General features: G+C 38.3%; 1 protein-coding gene and 1 long non-coding RNA gene across 2 annotated transcripts; both read left to right on the top strand.

The window, feature by feature from the left end:
• The first annotated feature begins 2518 nt into the window (after nt 1-2518).
• On the top strand, nt 2519-7394 carry LOC148863496 (ABC transporter G family member 21-like). Its single transcript, XM_088974881.1, has 5 exons — nt 2519-2976; nt 3069-3870; nt 4497-4688; nt 5695-5873; nt 6525-7394. Exons 1-5 carry the CDS (start codon nt 2743-2745, stop codon nt 7173-7175), a joined length of 2058 nt encoding a protein of 685 aa, XP_088831007.1. The 5' UTR covers nt 2519-2742; the 3' UTR covers nt 7176-7394.
• Nucleotides 7395-8238: 844 nt separating this feature from the next.
• On the top strand, nt 8239-12858 carry LOC148863495 (uncharacterized). Its single transcript, XR_016109793.1, has 3 exons — nt 8239-8253; nt 10492-10726; nt 12643-12858. It is a non-coding gene; the product is annotated as an uncharacterized LOC148863495 (long non-coding RNA).
• Nucleotides 12859-17000: the final 4142 nt, after the last annotated feature.

The raw sequence follows: 17000 nt of genomic DNA, 5'->3' as shown, positions 1-17000 counted from the left end.
GCTGCCCCGAGGTGCTCGAGGTACTTAGCCAAGACCAGGGGCGCCTCTTCCTCAGGAGGGAAGAGCCCGAACTCCTCCTTAGGCGGAGCTCGGGCCCTTGGGGTGGCTCGGGACCTTCCACACTTGGTGGGAGTCAAAGAAGGGACCAGGTTCAGTACTCGGCGAGTCGCTTAACCCCCCGAGTGGCCAGCGTTGGATTCGGTGTATCTTTCTCGTTGAATCGCGATTGTATTGTCAAGCTAAGCTGTTCACTAGGCCAGGTTATGTACACGTATCCCCAGACTATGAAATCGGGCCAAATCACCCTTCATCAGTTATGGTTTTCTCCTTCTAAAATGCACTGGCTATGAAGTTGAAATAAAAGAGTCTCGATCAGAATCATCCAAGCAAGAATTAGCATTATTAAGGATAAAGTCAAAAGTTTTGTGATATAGCATATCGCTAATCAAGTCAAAAGTTTTGTGACAAAAAAAAGAGATTGATGGGTTTGAATGTTCATTGTAACCTGACATTGAAGAAGGTTTTTTGCTTTAAAAGGAAAAGATCGTCAAAATGCCCACTTTAGAATTTAGATGGTCGGCAGGTTCTATAAGATGGACCCCCCATTCTTAATTTGAGATGTTCTTCTTTGTAAATATTTTTTTCTTTAATCAGTTGTAATTGTTCCATGTAGACATTAGTGTGGGTACAATGTTGTGCAAGTTATGATCTTTCCTAGTTTTTGTGCTAAGGCAATTAATCCAGTTTGATGGCGAACAAATACCAGACCCACATGTCAAGTGATATTGTAGAAGACTCGTCATAGATAAAGGATGCGTTTGGATAAGCTTCATTATTTGTGATCTCAATGTAGTTTTTGTGCTTTGGAGCTTTAAAAGTGTTTTGATTTTAGGGTTCATTTTGAGGGTTGAATTGAAAATTTAGGTGTCATTTGACAAGTCATTTTAAAAAGATCTTTTGATAGCTCTAATAGTTAAAAGATACATTAAACTTTTGCATTAAGATTTGAGCAGCCTGAAGCCTATTTGGTTAAGACATGTCTTTCCAAACGCCTTTCTATGCAAAGACAAATAATAATTTTACACTATACATTGTTTATAGGCTGTTCATGTGTGCCCACCTTAGAAGCTAAAAACCACTGCACTTCAATTCTTCCAAATGGGCACTTAGATTATTATGTTTTTAAAAGCAATTCTTACTTCTTACTTTTTGCTTCTTACCAAACGTCCACAACAATCTTTCCGCTCATTTTGTTTCTCACATCCCAAAACTGAAAAGCAAGAACATATTCTTAGATATTACTTAGTTCACACATTAAATTCAAATTTTATTAATTTGATCAAATTAACAATTTGTTAAGCCCCCCCCCCCCCCCCCCCCCGAATCTCTGACCTTACTACTCTGACACAATCAATTGCATACCCTAAAATTTACATGCACAATCAGTTTTTTAACATGGCTTAATCTCTTGGAAATGTATTGTGTCCAGTGTATTAAATCCGGCCCAGAGATTGAACAGTTTCCCTCTCGGAGTCAATGGGTTAAATCTGTGATGTGATCATTACAAAAAATTACAGGCTGATACGAAAATTCAGATGGCCTATTGAACAGGTCAGGTCATACAACTCAACAGTAGTGCAATTAACTGTGTAGGTTGATGAAAACTGGGATTATGACTGAACCATCTGGTCACTGATGCACCCGGGTCGGGTCGGACTCTACCCGTTTTCTTGGGTGATCAGTTTTGGATGCAATGGACATATGATACGATGTGATGTGATGTGATGTGATGTCCATGCATGCATGAACATCATCATGGAATTGAGTTTACCTAGTAATTGAGAGCAAGCTTAATGGTTTTACCGGGGGCGCGAGGGGGGGATAATTCCGGCTTCCATACTACAAAGGAGCGAGCACAAGGTGCCCAATGATTCCACGATCGAATATATCTTTTGGAGCATGAACTTTCTTTGATGCTGACACCACCTTCAACCTAGCCTTTTCAGGAAACACGACACAATCTCGGCCACTATCTCCCTATTGAATTTCCACACGACACGTAGAAAGGATATGAGAGAACCAGCACTTTCACTTTGGACACCTCAGAAAGGAGATACCACCTCTCCAATCAAAATATATAAACATTAAGCTTTCCAGGGTCTAAGAGTGGCCCGACCGGGTCGGGTCTTATGTGAACATGCATGTTCATGGATGGATGCAAGGCAGAACCCAGCTTCCATTTTACAGCCCAGCTAGTACATGCCCACTTGAAATGCTTCCTAGGTACACCGGGTCCGGCTGGGTGGCCACCTAAGGCTAAGATTGATACATTAAAGTAAATTGGTTTAACCACCAAAACCCGAATAAATCAATCGGGTATTCGGGTTTGTTAAATCAGTACTGTATTCATTAGTTAGAGTATTATGTTACCAAGAAAATGGGAAAAAAGACATTAATTTCCTAAAACTCTTGTTGGGTTTAATTTTGTTATATGACTTGAGTCACACATGATCTGTTTCTCGTGCCTTTGTTCACTTTCGGAATCACATGTTCTGTTTGTGCATGTGATCTCTCTAATTTCTACTATTTGAGCATTTAAGTTTTGGTTTCTCTCTCCTCCTCTTCTTTTTCTCTCCCTCTGTCTGTGTGCATATATAAAGGGTTGGAACCTTACTTCATCTTTGCCTTCAAAACCCATTTAATTTGTTTTCTCTGTCACCTCTATAGACTACTCTAGACAAGATGATGCGTCCCCCTGAGCAAGAGCTTGGAATCAGTATTAATGCGTCTAACAATAATGTCCCCGCTGTGAATCGCAGCTCGGACAATATCATGGGCATGCCACGCTCTGAGCTGCCTGCTTTGTCCAGTAACGTCAGCCCGTCTTTGGAGGATCAGATGCCTGAGCAGCTGCAGGCAGCCATGGGCGGCCAGTGCTCACTACTACGTGGGTCGTTGCGCCCTATCACCCTCAAGGTAATCAGATGAGGCTTATGCTCTTCATGCTCTCAAGTTAAATATGGATCGTTGAATTTTAACTTCGTCGTACATGCATTCGTTCTTTGCAGTTTGAAGACGTGAGTTACAGTATAAAGATTAAAAAGTCCGGCGGATGTTGGTTTTCTGCACCGGAACCCAAGCCTTCTGAGCGCACCATACTCAACGGCGTTACTGGGGTTGTCCGACCGGGCGACCTCCTAGCAATGCTCGGCCCATCTGGCAGCGGGAAAACGACGCTCTTGACGGCCCTGGCAGGCAGGCTTCCAGGGAAGTTCTCCGGCAGCATCACCTACAATGGGCATACCTTCTCTGGCTCCATAAAGCGCAAGATCGGGTTTGTGTCACAAGATGACGTACTGTATCCCCACCTCACCGTACTAGAAACGCTAACCTACGCCGCTTTGTTGAGGTTACCCAACAAACTTACAAGAGAAGAGAAGGTTGAGCAGGCTGAGCTAGTCATCGTGGAACTTGGATTAACCAGATGTCGTAACAGTGTCGTGGGTGGACCGCTTTTGCGTGGCGTATCTGGTGGTGAGCGCAAGCGGGTCAGTATCGGGCAAGAGATGCTGGTGAACCCGAGTCTGTTGTTGCTGGATGAACCCACGTCGGGGCTCGACTCCACCACCGCTCAGCGTATCGTGACAACATTGCAAGGGCTCGCAAGAAGCGGAAGAACGGTGGTGACGACGATACATCAGCCATCGAGTCGGCTGTACCGGATGTTCGATAAGTTGGTGGTGTTATCGGATGGGTGCCCGATATACAGCGGCAGCGCGTCTCGGGCACTCGAATATTTCGTTTCTATTGGTTACATGCCGGGGGTTAATGTCGTCAATCCAGCTGATTTTCTGCTAGATCTAGCCAATGGTACGAGTATAACAATCTTATCTCTTCTTCATTTATTGGAAAGAAATAAAAAAACGAAAATCAATCAATGCGGGGTTCAAACCAAGCTGACAGGCAAGCTGACAGCGCTTTCAGCCGCACATCGGGAACATCTCTCGTCCTTCTTTCTTATCATCCAAGCAAATGTGGGCTGCTGTGAAAGAGCGATGTGTGAAGAGAGTTCACATCATGTATTATGAGATGACTCTCTCTACCAAACTTGCATGAATTTCTGGTCTTCACCGCAACTTTCCATACGGTCGTGTATTTATTGTTTTAGTTATTCTGATCGTGACCTTCATTCTCAGGCCCATTTCCTGAGGACTGGGCTGTCAAAATTTAGTGTACGACCAGGTCCAATAGTTGGAAGAAGACCTTGTTGACTCGAGTATGGTCCTGCTGGATTGGCTGAACTGAATTTATATAAGTCCTTCAATTCAGTTCATCCACTTCAGCAGTACTTATTACGTGGCCCATTGGTATAAATGCCTACAATGTGAGCCATTGGATTGGGAGCTTTTGTGTATGGTAGCATCACTGATCTGATTCTTCGTTTGCAGTGTTGTTTTTATTTTGTATTTCAATTCTGATTACTGTTGGAGATGCAGGCGTGGCTCCTGAAACAAGGCAACGTGATCAACAGAATAATAATGGCCAGTTGGAACATGAGGATCAGAGTTCTATGAAGCAGCATCTGATATCATCATACAAAAGGAATCTATACAATGTATTAAAGGCTGAGCTGTGCCAAACTCCTCAGGCTCCAGAAGCTTTTGTTGCAGGGAAAACATCCTCCCGGTGTATGTGTAATCTCTCTCTCTCTCTCTAAAACATACTCTGCCCGGTCCATCATGGCCCATGGGCCATTTGACCTTTGTTACGCTCATGGGCTAAATTCCGCATAATGCAGAACAAGGCCTGTATCTGAGCGTCCCCACTTCTACTCTGCTCATTCCGACATGTACAAAGATCACACTACTTACTCTGTGGTGTATAACCGCTGCCATCTTAGAATTATCTCGTTTTTGTCTCAGTTGGATAGAATTTGGACCTAAAGAGAACAAGCTCACGTAGTTGGATTTGGGCCAAGCAAGGCTCAAGCTGATTCCCCACTAAGGCGTCTAAAACAATTTAGGTCATGTGCACTCCTATATTGCCATGTGCTGTATACAGAAGATCAGGATTCGTCATTGGCTGGGTCCCGCCAACGAGATTAGCTTTCAACCGTGTGATTAATCAATTTTACTTAATTTTCTTAGTGTTTTAATAATTAGTAGTAACTTCTCTTGCTGTCCAAAAATATGAACCAAAAACATCTAGTTTTGAATCTTTTGATGATGCTTCCCTCTAATTTTCTTCCCAATAAATATCCATGATGGGCCCATTGAATTGTGGCTCGCGATCCTCTGAATATACAACACGTGGCAAATTGTGGGCCACGCAACCCAAGATTTTACCATAAGGCGTTGTTTGACGAGGAACTGATGCAAAATATGACAAAGTCAAACCAACAAGCATGCTTGTAAAGAAACCACTCTTTCATCCTTCCTCCCTTTTTACAAGAATAAAACCTCTGTCGGTATGACAAAAAGGCCCATTAGGCCCACATTGACAGAGATGAGATAAAATAATAGTTTCTATTCTAACTGCAGAATCTAAATTCAATTGGGCCTTGCCGCCTTGGTTTTGATCCAGATACCCAATGATTGTAGCCTTGTAGAATCGAGGCTTGAAAAAAATGGTTTTATATTCAAAAGGAAAAAAAAAAGAAAACCCTTAATTCTAACCAAGTGGGAGTTCTCTCAGGTCCTGAGGAACAGTGGATGACGAGTTGGTGGGAGCAATTCAGGGTGCTGTTGAGTAGAGGTCTGAAGGAGAGAAAACATGAATCCTACTCGGGGCTGAGGATTTTTCAGGTCATGTCTGTTTCAATTCTTTCGGGTCTGCTGTGGTGGCATTCTGATATCTCACACGTTCAGGATCAGGTATTCTTTTGAAATTTCAGAAAAGTTGCAGAGTTCCTCTTCTTTCAAGACTAATCCAGAATTTAATTTGCTAAAACTATTCTTTTTTTATTTAATTTTTAAATCATGAGCTTATGGGTTGTATATTTGACACAGGGTGCCAATTCTTGACCCGCTCCACCAACCAGCCCATTTTGAGCTTGGGTTGGCCATTCTCAATGCAATTTGAACCTGACTAGACCTGGTTGACCTGATCAACCTCAACCCCACCCCCACCCCCTTTCAACAGAACCAGGGTGACCCATGTCTTAACTATGAAGTTGTTTCACTGCCGTGCTAACTTCATCTTATTCAAATTTCCCAATATTTTCTTTAGAAAGAAATACAAATCACAACAAGGATATTTGTATTTTGAACTAGAAAAAGTGCAATTTAATTCCTCATATATGGAAGAGACAGACCATCTTTGGTGTTTGGTACAGAGCTAAGCCCTGCTGAATTACTTTATTATCTTTTATTTTCATTTCCTCACATTGCATCTCATCTATGTAATACATTGAGAGCCATTCAGTTGTCCTTTTAGCTACAAATTTGTTCTACTTGTCAAGTCAATATATATAGGATACTAATTCAACCAAGCTCCATGGTCATCAAGCTTCTTTTCAATGGCAGGTGGGACTCCTGTTCTTCTTTTCCATATTTTGGGGTTTCTTTCCCATGTTCAATGCCATATTCACTTTCCCTCAAGAGCGACCGATGCTGATCAAGGAACGCTCCTCGGGAATGTACCGTTTATCATCCTACTACTTTGCACGAATGGCTGGGGATTTACCAATGGAGCTTGTGCTCCCAACCATCTTTGTTGCTGTGACATACTGGATGGGTGGTCTGAGGCCCTCCCCTGTCAACTTTATGCTAACCCTCTTAATAATTCTTTACAATGTGCTAGTTTCTCAAGGACTAGGCCTTGCCCTTGGGGCCATTGTAATGGAAGTGAAGCAGGCAACAACCTTAGCTTCGGTTACTATGCTTGTGTTCCTCCTAGCTGGTGGGTATTACATTCAACACATTCCACCATTCATAGCTTGGTTGAAGTATTCTTCCTTTAGCCACTACTGTTACAAGCTTCTAGTCAGAGCACAATACACAGAAGATGATTACTACAACTGTGGAACTGGGGTCCATTGCAAGATAATGGACTTTCCTTCTGTAAAGAGTTTAGGTCTTGATAACAAGAGACTGGATGTGGCTGCTTTAACAGTGATGCTGGTGGGATATAGGCTTATGGCTTATGTAGCCCTGAGAATCGGACAACCTCATTAATCATGATAACCAGGACAAGAGACTGAAGGTGAACTTGATGCTACCGAAAATGAGACAAAGTGTTCCAAAAAATTGACTAGAATGTCATGAGTTCTAAGGCTGAGTGAGATTCATGTTCATGGAAGCTGACAAATCTTGACAAACATAATTTCTATCAAGTTGGGAAAAATATGTTTTGTGATGTTGCCTTTAATGTCATTTAAGATCTGTTTTGGGACTCTTCTTTCTTCCTTAGGCCTCTTTATTGATGTCATTTTGTTTTGTCTGTGAAGCTTTTCCTTTTCTACTAAAGACAAGAATGAAAAGGTTAATAATAAAGTAAAAATATAAAATAAATCTTAATTAGGAAAAGATGATAGTTATCCATTTTATCAAAGAATCACCAAGATTCTCTTTCTTTACTGTTAATCACACTTTTGTGATGTAAAAGTACTGGCTTAGAGAAGAGAATCCATACAGAGAAAGATATTAAAAAAAAAGTATTGGCTTGGATTGAAGAACTGCCTCCCTTTAATTTTCAACCAACCCAGATATTGCTTTATTTGTCAGGTGAAGCGGTTAACTTTCAAAATTCCTGGTACAACCATAAATTCAAGTGATATGAACCAAAAGAAAATTTATGTTATAACATTAATACCCTTCTCAGCTCTCCTCTTCCATGGTGTGACTTGGATGCACAAAAGTATATCATTTCATATTTATAAGGTGCAACAATGTGTTCGAAGAATGTTAATCATGCTCAACTGGTGATCGTTAAAGGAATAGAAATTAACCTCAATAGTTCTTTTTCCCATATTATCAAGTGAGTTCGGCTTCGGTCAGTGCAATGCCCGTTCGAACAGCCTTTACATCCTTGCATTTGGGAATATCTCCATACTTATGTGCTTTATTTCATGGGGGAATTTTCCCAATGCAAGGTTTCAAGAGGCTGTTTGAATAGGCGTTGCACTAACCGAAGCTGAACTCATATCAAATTATCAAATAGATGCTTTTATAAAACCGAAATGCTGACTCTTGGAAGAGGAAGACCATAGGCGATTTCAAGTTAAAATAAGGAAATTCCACAATCAAGAAAAAGGTAACTGATTAGTGATTACCCAACTAGTTAAAGTATGTTTGAAGAATGTTGGAGAATGCTGCTAAGGGATGGTTTAGATAACAAAGTTTGTAATTGTTCCATTTTTTTGGGTGTGTGCAGAAAGCAATTCACTAAATCCCATTATTTATCCATAAGTAAACAGAGGCCTTATTTTTCATTTCAATTTATAAATAATTCCATGTGATTCATAATATGGTAACATAAATAATTACTAAAATTCAATGTTATTATACAAATATGGGAGCATCAAAAGACATTTCTTTAAATAATGTTCACAAAATAAAATGAGAAATATTACTCTCTTATTTCCTTTTATTGTGCATTGCCAGAATGAAATCAATAGATTCAAAAACACTTGTAAATTTATGAGCTCATAATACACTAGTAATCAATCTTAATTGTTAACCATAACTAGTTTGGGTTTGTAGTACCTCTTTCTTCCATTATCCTTCATCTGTGTATGATATGCTTTAACCTCCCCAAGCTTGTTTAGATCTTGATCCTGAAATCCGAACAGCCTCATGCTTTTCATTCCTCCAAAGATTACAGGCTGGGTTTGTTTACAAATTGGAACTGATAATAGAGTCCTAGCTTGAACTAGCTGTTAATTTGCTATTACATATATATTAAGTTCCTTATGACTTTTAGGCTGTAAATTGCTGTCTAAAATTCTGAAACTGTCTTGGTACTTCCAAAGATGATGCACTGATGCACATGTCAGGGTTGCATATTGTACCAATCCTCATTTTGATTAGTGACATTCACCATGGAACTTCATTCAAAAATCTCTTCAAACTGTTAATCCAAAAATTCTTATCAAAAGAGAAAAGAAATAGTTAAGTGGTGTCTCTCGCCTTTGAATCAGTACTTAATCAATTGTCCTGTTGGCCAGTTGTTGCATCTCATGCATTGGACCTCACCTCCCCAGTTGGAAATGAAAGGTCTTCCTTTCTTCTTTAATAGAGCATTATCATCACACGGAAGGAATGAGCTGCCCTGGCCTGGGATGCTATAGGCTTATCCATTTTGTCAATCAATTTTGGTTCTCTTTAACCATATCTTGGAATGAACTATTGGTTTTTTAACAATTGGATGAGTCTTGGGCTCCCAGTGTTAATACATCTACTGTGGTGGATTTAGATTTGTGGAAAGAGATATCCAGTTCAAGAATAATGTTTTAACATATCAACTTCATGACCAAGTGTAAACAGTGGGCGATGACACTCAAAACTTTTGAAAATTTTGACTGGTAGAGGCCCCTCTCTTGTGGAAGGTAATGCTAAATTCCGAGGAAAGGAATGCATGGTCCAGCTTTAGGTTTTTACTCCCCTTTCCCTTCATCAGAGCAAACCCATAAAGCAGGAATTAAACTCAATTTGGTCAGCCTAACTCTATTATTGTTAACATCATGTGTAAGCTAATTCTCTAGGTGAATTAACTAAATCTTTGGCCGACTTCAGAAGTTAACATCATGTATGAGTATGTAACAGAATATGAATTCAGTCATTTCCTGTTTCACTTTGAAATGATTAACTATTACATAATAGAATCCTAGAAACAGAGTAAATAACCTGTATTTACAAGACTTGATCTTTCACCTTCAATCAAAGTACTTTCATGTCAAAACTACAATAATGACTCCAATGGTTGTTAATCATGATGAAAATGGGCTTAAATTTTCAGAGTTTTATTTGGGCTTTCGGGAATTCCTAGATGACTAAGCAAGTTTATTTGCTTTACTTTATTGTGGGTCTTCTGATATAATCATCCAGTATAGCCTCTGCTAACCTTACCTGGAAGACTTGAGTAGTGTAAGGTTTAAGTAAATCAAACTGAGGTTAGACCTGGTTGAGCATATTGTTTAGATTCTCCATTGATTGATTGCAGGTGTAATTCTTTAGTAAATATTCAGGATAAGCATGCCTTTGATTGATTGTGGGTCTTCTGATGTATGGTCCAGCTTTGGACTCGAATAAACAGATCCTGCAATTAATGCATTCTCGCAGGAAGATCTATCCGTAGAGATATCTATCTACACAGACATCACTATAGATGCCTTAAGAGTTAAGATAGACTTTCTGAGGAGATGTGAATGGAGCATCTTATACCATACCATTCATCTTCCCTCCATTTCATATTATTCCATTCTCTTTCGTCCCATCCTTTTCTAATCATCTTTCTTGTTAGTGATTCTAATTCCATGTCATAACGGTGTAGGCAACCATAAATAGAGCTTGACCTGGAGAAGGCAATACTCGAGACCAACAAGGTAGCCAACCTTCTTCACTCCTGATTGTGTAAGAGTGTGTTGTGCGCTTGACCCTTGAGAAGAATGGCATCGATGAAGGCTGAGAGACCTCCTGTAAAGACTAATGAGGGTGCACCCAAAGCTCCGGCCTCCAAGCCGGCCCCGAAGAAGGCAGAGCAGAAGCCTCGGGAGCCTAAGAAGAAGGTATATACATACGTGCATGCAATGCATGGCTATGATGGTTGTGACTTTAGTCTTCAGATTGCTGATGTAGTTGTGTTATTCTTCTTTGTTTTGCTGTTAATCTACGCTAACTTCTTTTTGAGACTTGAGACAGAAGACTGTAATAGCAGCTTAGGCCAACTGGTTCAAACTGGGAGTCTGGGATGGTTCTGGTCTTTATAGTTCCAGTCGTTACTTGGGTTGTGTTTGGTTTGACAGGAAGTAAAAGAGAAACAGGAAGTTGAGGAAAGTACCTAGAGGTGTAAATTGGGCTGTGCTGGGCGGAACGTTACGACCCGTGGGCTGAGTCAGGCTGTGCTTTTCTCCCTTGGGCATATTTTGGGGAATCAGCCCGGCATGGACCATGGCCCGAGCCCATGTGGGCCCGTTCCATGCCATGGGCAGGGCTGGTTTGTGGGCTGAGCCTTGGGCCAGACCGGGCCAAACCATGTTTTTTAATTTTTTGAAAAAATAATAAAAAAATTAACATAAATAAAAATATATACAAAAAAGGATCTTAAAATTTTATTTTATATGAATTTTGATGTATACAATTGTTTATATATATAATGATAAAATGAAATAATACAATAAATTTAAAAATAACATATATATATATATATATCTATTATATAATATATACATATACATATTATATATTATATATAATTTATAAATATGTATATAGGCCATGCTGGCATGCAGGCCGTGGGCGACATGGCCTGCTCAGTCATGTCATACCGTACCGGCCCATGGATCTGAAATCCTAGGCCAAACACAGCCCAAATGATCATGTCATGCCTGACATGACTCACAATCCATCGTGTCAAGGTCATGTTAGGCCGGTTCAAAATCATGTCCCAATGGCACGACCTGATTTAGACCTCTAAAAGTACCTGAGACATTTCACAAATCTTGTTAAGAACTTTCCCTCAGTTTTTTGTTTCTCTCTTTAGTTTCTTTAGAAACAAACATAGCCTTTGAGGGTAGTGTTCTCTAAACCTCCTTAGAAACTTTATTAGTCTAATTATGAATCTATAATCCGATCCAACTGAGCTGGATTTGGATCTCAAAAACACGATATCTTTTTACAATCGGATCTTATAACTAGCATATGTTGGTTTTATTTGAAACTAATTAACATATGTTTGTTAGAAATGTTATTTCAAGTATTGTATTTTTCACTGGGGCTCTGTTTTTTGATGGGTTCTAGCTAGGGTCTGTTTGCTCCTCAATAAGGTGGACTTAAAATTTTCAGGCAAAATATTTCTGCCATTATTTTCACCTATTTTACAGTGAAAACTTTGAGGGTGGGGGTGTTCTCCTGAATTGTCTTTCTTGTTGTGGGTTTTCAAAAAGAAAAGGCAAATCAAAATTATCCTGTTTAAAAACAAATCGGTTCTCAAAACTGAAAACAAACAAAAAAATAAGTATTGTTTTTCTAAAACTGAAAACAAAAAAATAAGTATTGTTTTTCTAAAACTGAAAAAAAAAAAAAAAAAAGTATTATTTTTCTAGCTTGAAGAATATGTTTTCATCTGTGATTTGACACCATGTTTCACAAATGAAATATTATTTGTACTCCAAATCCAACCCCTTTACAGCTCTTACCCAAAAGTTATGGAGTCTGTGTATTGGCAAAATGTGTTGGTTCAGCTCCATAGTCCATAGCGGGTGAATCAGCCCAGGATTGAAGTTGAACAAAGGCTGAATTTGGAACCAGTTTGGATAGTCCAGTACACAAGACTCTAAGAACCCAAACTTGAGAACAGAAAACTGGGCCGGGTTAGTGGATCATGTTAAGAATTATCCCTTCTCACAAGACCCTGTCTACATTTTTTTCTTTTGGGATGATCCTGTTTACATATTTATGGCTTTGCTATTTGATGATTTTGTAGGCAAAAAGTGCCAAACCTGCAGCAAAGAATTAACTAGAGGGATGAACTTATAAGAAGATGGCTAGAGTGCTGAATATGAAGAGTGTTCATCACCAAATGAGTTATGGCCGTCCCTCCTTATTAAATATATTAGTGTGAAAGTTGGATCCTGTATTTCCATGTACTTTGCTTATTAGGCTCAGCCTAATGAAATAAAAAAAGAAGCATATACTTAAAGAGTGAGCTATTATTTGAACATTTCTAATTTCTACCTGCTATTACTGAATTCATCTAATAATGTCAAATAGTGGGTCGGGTTAAGTGGTAAATCCGCATTAACCCGATCTTATCAGGTTAGGGTTGAATTATTCGGGATTTGGGTCAGAGTGGACCAGCGCCGGACCCGAGCCATTTTCATATTGCAGCCTTGAAATCTTTGTTTATATGGGCTTGGTTGAGTACAACTCTACTATATGTGAAACAGGTTGGGTCGGGTTTGGGTTGAACTTGCATCCGGTCAAGTTTGGATTAAGCTAAGCACATACCGAACCCGACCCATCCCTAAATATTTGATCACTCTTGTATGGGGAGTAGTAGGAAGTTGCTGGTTGGGTCAGGTTTAGAACGGCCAGCCCAGCCCAAACCCAACCCATCCCTAAGTGTAGATGGGTAGGGATGAAAATGGATTGGATTAATTGAATTCAAAACGGGATATATCTGAATCCGATCTCACAATGTAAATCCAAAATCCTATATTCGATCCGGATCTATCTGACGATCAGATGGATCTTACAAAAGGCTAATTCAAATTTGAATTCTTTTAGGACATTATTTATGATTAAGCAGTAAAATGGGAATATACATGCCTTATTACAAATCAAATTATAAATATAATATAATATATTTATATTACAAAATTAATTTATAAAAATACACACACACACACATATATATATATATATATATATATATATATATATATATATATATATATATATATTGATCAAATCTAGAAAAATAGGATCAGATTCTAATTCGAGTTGATCAAGATCCGATCTGTTTTAAACCCCTAGATGGGTGGATCTAACTACATCTCAAACCTGATATAACCTGGACCAAAGAAAAGTATGTAAGTAGTTAATGAAGACTCCCCTTTAAAACTAATTAAGATATGAAATTCACTCAAACTAATTTATAGTAATCTTGATTTTATTAAACTATCAAATTATAAATTGATTTATTTGCTTTGTTTTGTTATGAAGTGATTTCATTTTAGATATTGAAAATTGCATTTATTTATTAGAAATAGCTTATTAACAAGATTTAAATTATATATTTATTATTACTTGTACAATTTCTATGTAACTATCTAGTGCCTAAATTCTTTCTTTCTCTTCAATGTGCAAAGTTAAGGGTACACAAATCCCCAAAGGTTAAAGTCAGTTGCCCAGTTGGTCTTGAATTTACTTTCCAAGGGTGCTGCTTTTTTGAATTCACTTCGTTGTGGGTAGCATGCGACCACAGTCGCATCAGATCCTTTCCCCTCCCAACCTCTCTCTCTCTCTCTCTCCCTGGATAACCACCTTAAGATTCAATTCAAAGAAAGAAAAGCAATGAAAATTGTGAATCTGTACATATTTCAGAAGCAATTTGACTAAATCAAAATTGGGTGTCTAGCTTCCAAAATTTGTCATTCACACGTTAGAATTGTATAGAGATTGACTAAAAATCAAAATTAATTGGGTAGCTTCCACAAATTGTCATACATTCGACTCGCATAAGATAATGGAAATTTCTTCCATCGAGCTTTAGCTGCATGAATCTGTTAATCATCTGGTTTGGTACAGATTCACCAAACTAGTTTCACGTAGATCAGCTTAAATTGATCAATGCGCCATTCACTGTGCTGTACAGCCTCTGAATCTTCTCTTTAACAACGATGACAAACTTTCTACTTTTATCTTCTTTAATTCCTCTTCATAAAACTTACAGATTAATAATCAAATTCTGAACAAAACTGGGCTCTCCAGTACTGAACCACAGACCCCACTTTGTAACCAAAAAACAACCAGAAAATATAGGCCAGAGAGTAGACGACTCACTGCCGGTGTTAGCAGTCTCGGCTAATTTCCGAGCGGCGGCGACCTCCATGGGAACGAAAACAATGGAAAGCAAGAGGAAGAAAATGGTAAGAGAAGCTTTGCCTTTGATAGCCATATTGTTATGGTTCTGTGACTGGTTAATTTATATAGAGATGAGAGCTAGGGTGGTGGTGGGACTGGTGGTAATTAAGTTAGAAAATTGAATGATGATATATTAATTCTATCATCAAGATATATAGATAGATTTCGGTCTTTACTTGGTGCCTTACAATCTTTCAAAGTTCTATCCCCCATATTTGACCAGGGTCCCCAACCATGGAGATGAACTTATGGCTAGTGTCATTAGTTGAGGCATGTTATATGATAATACAAAGTGGAGTGTGGATGTGCTGCTAGATTCCAATCTGATGGCAAGAGGACCTCCATCAGATAAGATGTGACCCGCCTATTTGAACCTTTTCTAGTCATTTCCAAATCATACTAATAGCCAATGACACATTTCAAATCCTACTTGATGGCCAACGAAGGTTTTCAACAAAGGCAGCTTCGTGGACAGAATGCTGAATCCACGAGGAAATCAAAAACTTGAAAAAAAAAAGACTTGACTCCTTGGGTCAACCGAGTCAAGTCAATAACAAATAAATACTTATTAAATAATAAATAATAAAATTTTGGATGAATTACAGACTGCCTCCTCCGACTTTAGTGGTTGCAATAGAGACCCACCTTGAACTTTTAAATTTCAGCACTTTGCCCCCACCATTGGCATTGTGTCAATTAACTTTAGAAAAGATTCTTATGTGACTGCCATGTATATGCTTGAATATTTCTGAAGCCATAAAATCCCCTTATATCATTTTATAGAAATTTGATAAAATAAAAAAAAAACAAAAATTGAAGGAAAAGTAGGAACATGTAGGAAATACAAGAAATGGTGGATTTAAAAACAAATTGGTGACCAAATCGGTCAAGGGTCCGGTTACCGGTTCGAATGGTCCGACCGTTCGACTCGAATGGCCGGCTCGTTCTGACAAAAAATTAAAAAATTAAAATATTAAAAAACGGTTAAAACAGTTTGAACAGTTAACCAGCCGGTTCAGCGGTTTGCTGACCAAAATCAACTGTTTTGAGGGAAAAAGCAGTTTTGGAGGAAAACAAAACCGGTCAAGTGACCGGTTCCCGGTTTTTCTGATCCGATCGTCCAGTCCGGTCCGATTTTAAAAACAATGCAAGAAATGCAGTGAAAAGAAATGAAGAAAAATACACAAATAAAACAAAATAAAATGAGGAAATTGCAGAAAATACAAAAAAATATAAAAATACAGAAACACTAAAAATACAACAATTATGACAAAAATACAGAAAAATGTAGATAGAGACAAAAAATAAAGTGTAGAAAGAAAAAAACACAATTTGTGAAAGAGGTTTTGTTGCAAAGAGGAAAAAATTATACTCCTCAATATCGAGTAATTGTAAATTCCATAAATATATAAATATCACTATGCCAAATAAGTAAGAAAAAACCTATAATCTCAGAAAGACATGACACCATAAAGGCTTTGAACAATCAAAACTCCCTATGAATTCTGATGAAAACCTATCTGATTGGTTACCAATTTTACGGTGTTGGTTGATTGGTTATAAGTTTTTCAGTATCATGTCTTTCTTGCATCATAGTTGAACCCCCTCCTAACATGTCTATCATGAAGAAAAGAAAATCAGGCTAAAAAAGTTAAAAAGGGTAAATTATAAATACCCCCTTGTACTATAGGGTCAGTAAAAAATATCCCCTTGAACTTTCATTTGTGACAAAAACCCCATTGAACTTTCACTTTGCAACAAATACCCCCTAACTGTTAAATCAGATGATGGGATGTATTAAATTATCAAAATACCCACTTGAACTTTCCTTATTTTTTTGTCATTGCCCTTTTCTCTTAGACCCTAATTGACAAGAAGTACCTCCATTTTCTCCAAACAAAACCAGCTAAAATAACAAGAATCATTCCACGGGCATAGAAAAAAAAGTTTTTATTTTTGTTACTCTTGATTCATTAATATTTCACTGATATGAATGTATTTCTTCATCTTAGAATATAAAAAATATCCATTCCTTTCTCTAATAAATCAAGAAAAAACAAATGAAACCATAGATCTATATCTATTAGAAAGAAAGAAACCTCTAACATTTCATTTGAATATTGAACCCAACCAGAAATCTACAAGAATCTATTGGAACAAACAGAGGACTTCAATGTTATATTTAAAAAAACTAAT

Source organism: Nelumbo lutea, chromosome 3 (genome assembly GCF_056320005.1).
Source record: "Nelumbo lutea isolate HS-2025 chromosome 3, American lotus-T2T, whole genome shotgun sequence".
Classification (NCBI taxonomy): domain Eukaryota; kingdom Viridiplantae; phylum Streptophyta; class Magnoliopsida; order Proteales; family Nelumbonaceae; genus Nelumbo; species Nelumbo lutea.
This window is presented reverse-complemented; position numbering and strand designations above follow the sequence as displayed.

What these genes read in the sequence shown, in the direction of transcription:
- LOC148863496 (XM_088974881.1), top strand. Translation starts at nt 2,743, where the DNA reads ATGATGCGTCCCCCTGAGCAAGAGCTTGGAATCAGTATTAATGCGTCT. An exon ending in TCTGCTAGATCTAGCCAATG is followed by an intron (nt 3,871 to 4,496) that starts GTACGAGTATAA and finishes TTGGAGATGCAG; the next exon opens with GCGTGGCTCCTGAAACAAGG. An exon ending in TCTCACACGTTCAGGATCAG is followed by an intron (nt 5,874 to 6,524) that starts GTATTCTTTTGA and finishes TTTCAATGGCAG; the next exon opens with GTGGGACTCCTGTTCTTCTT.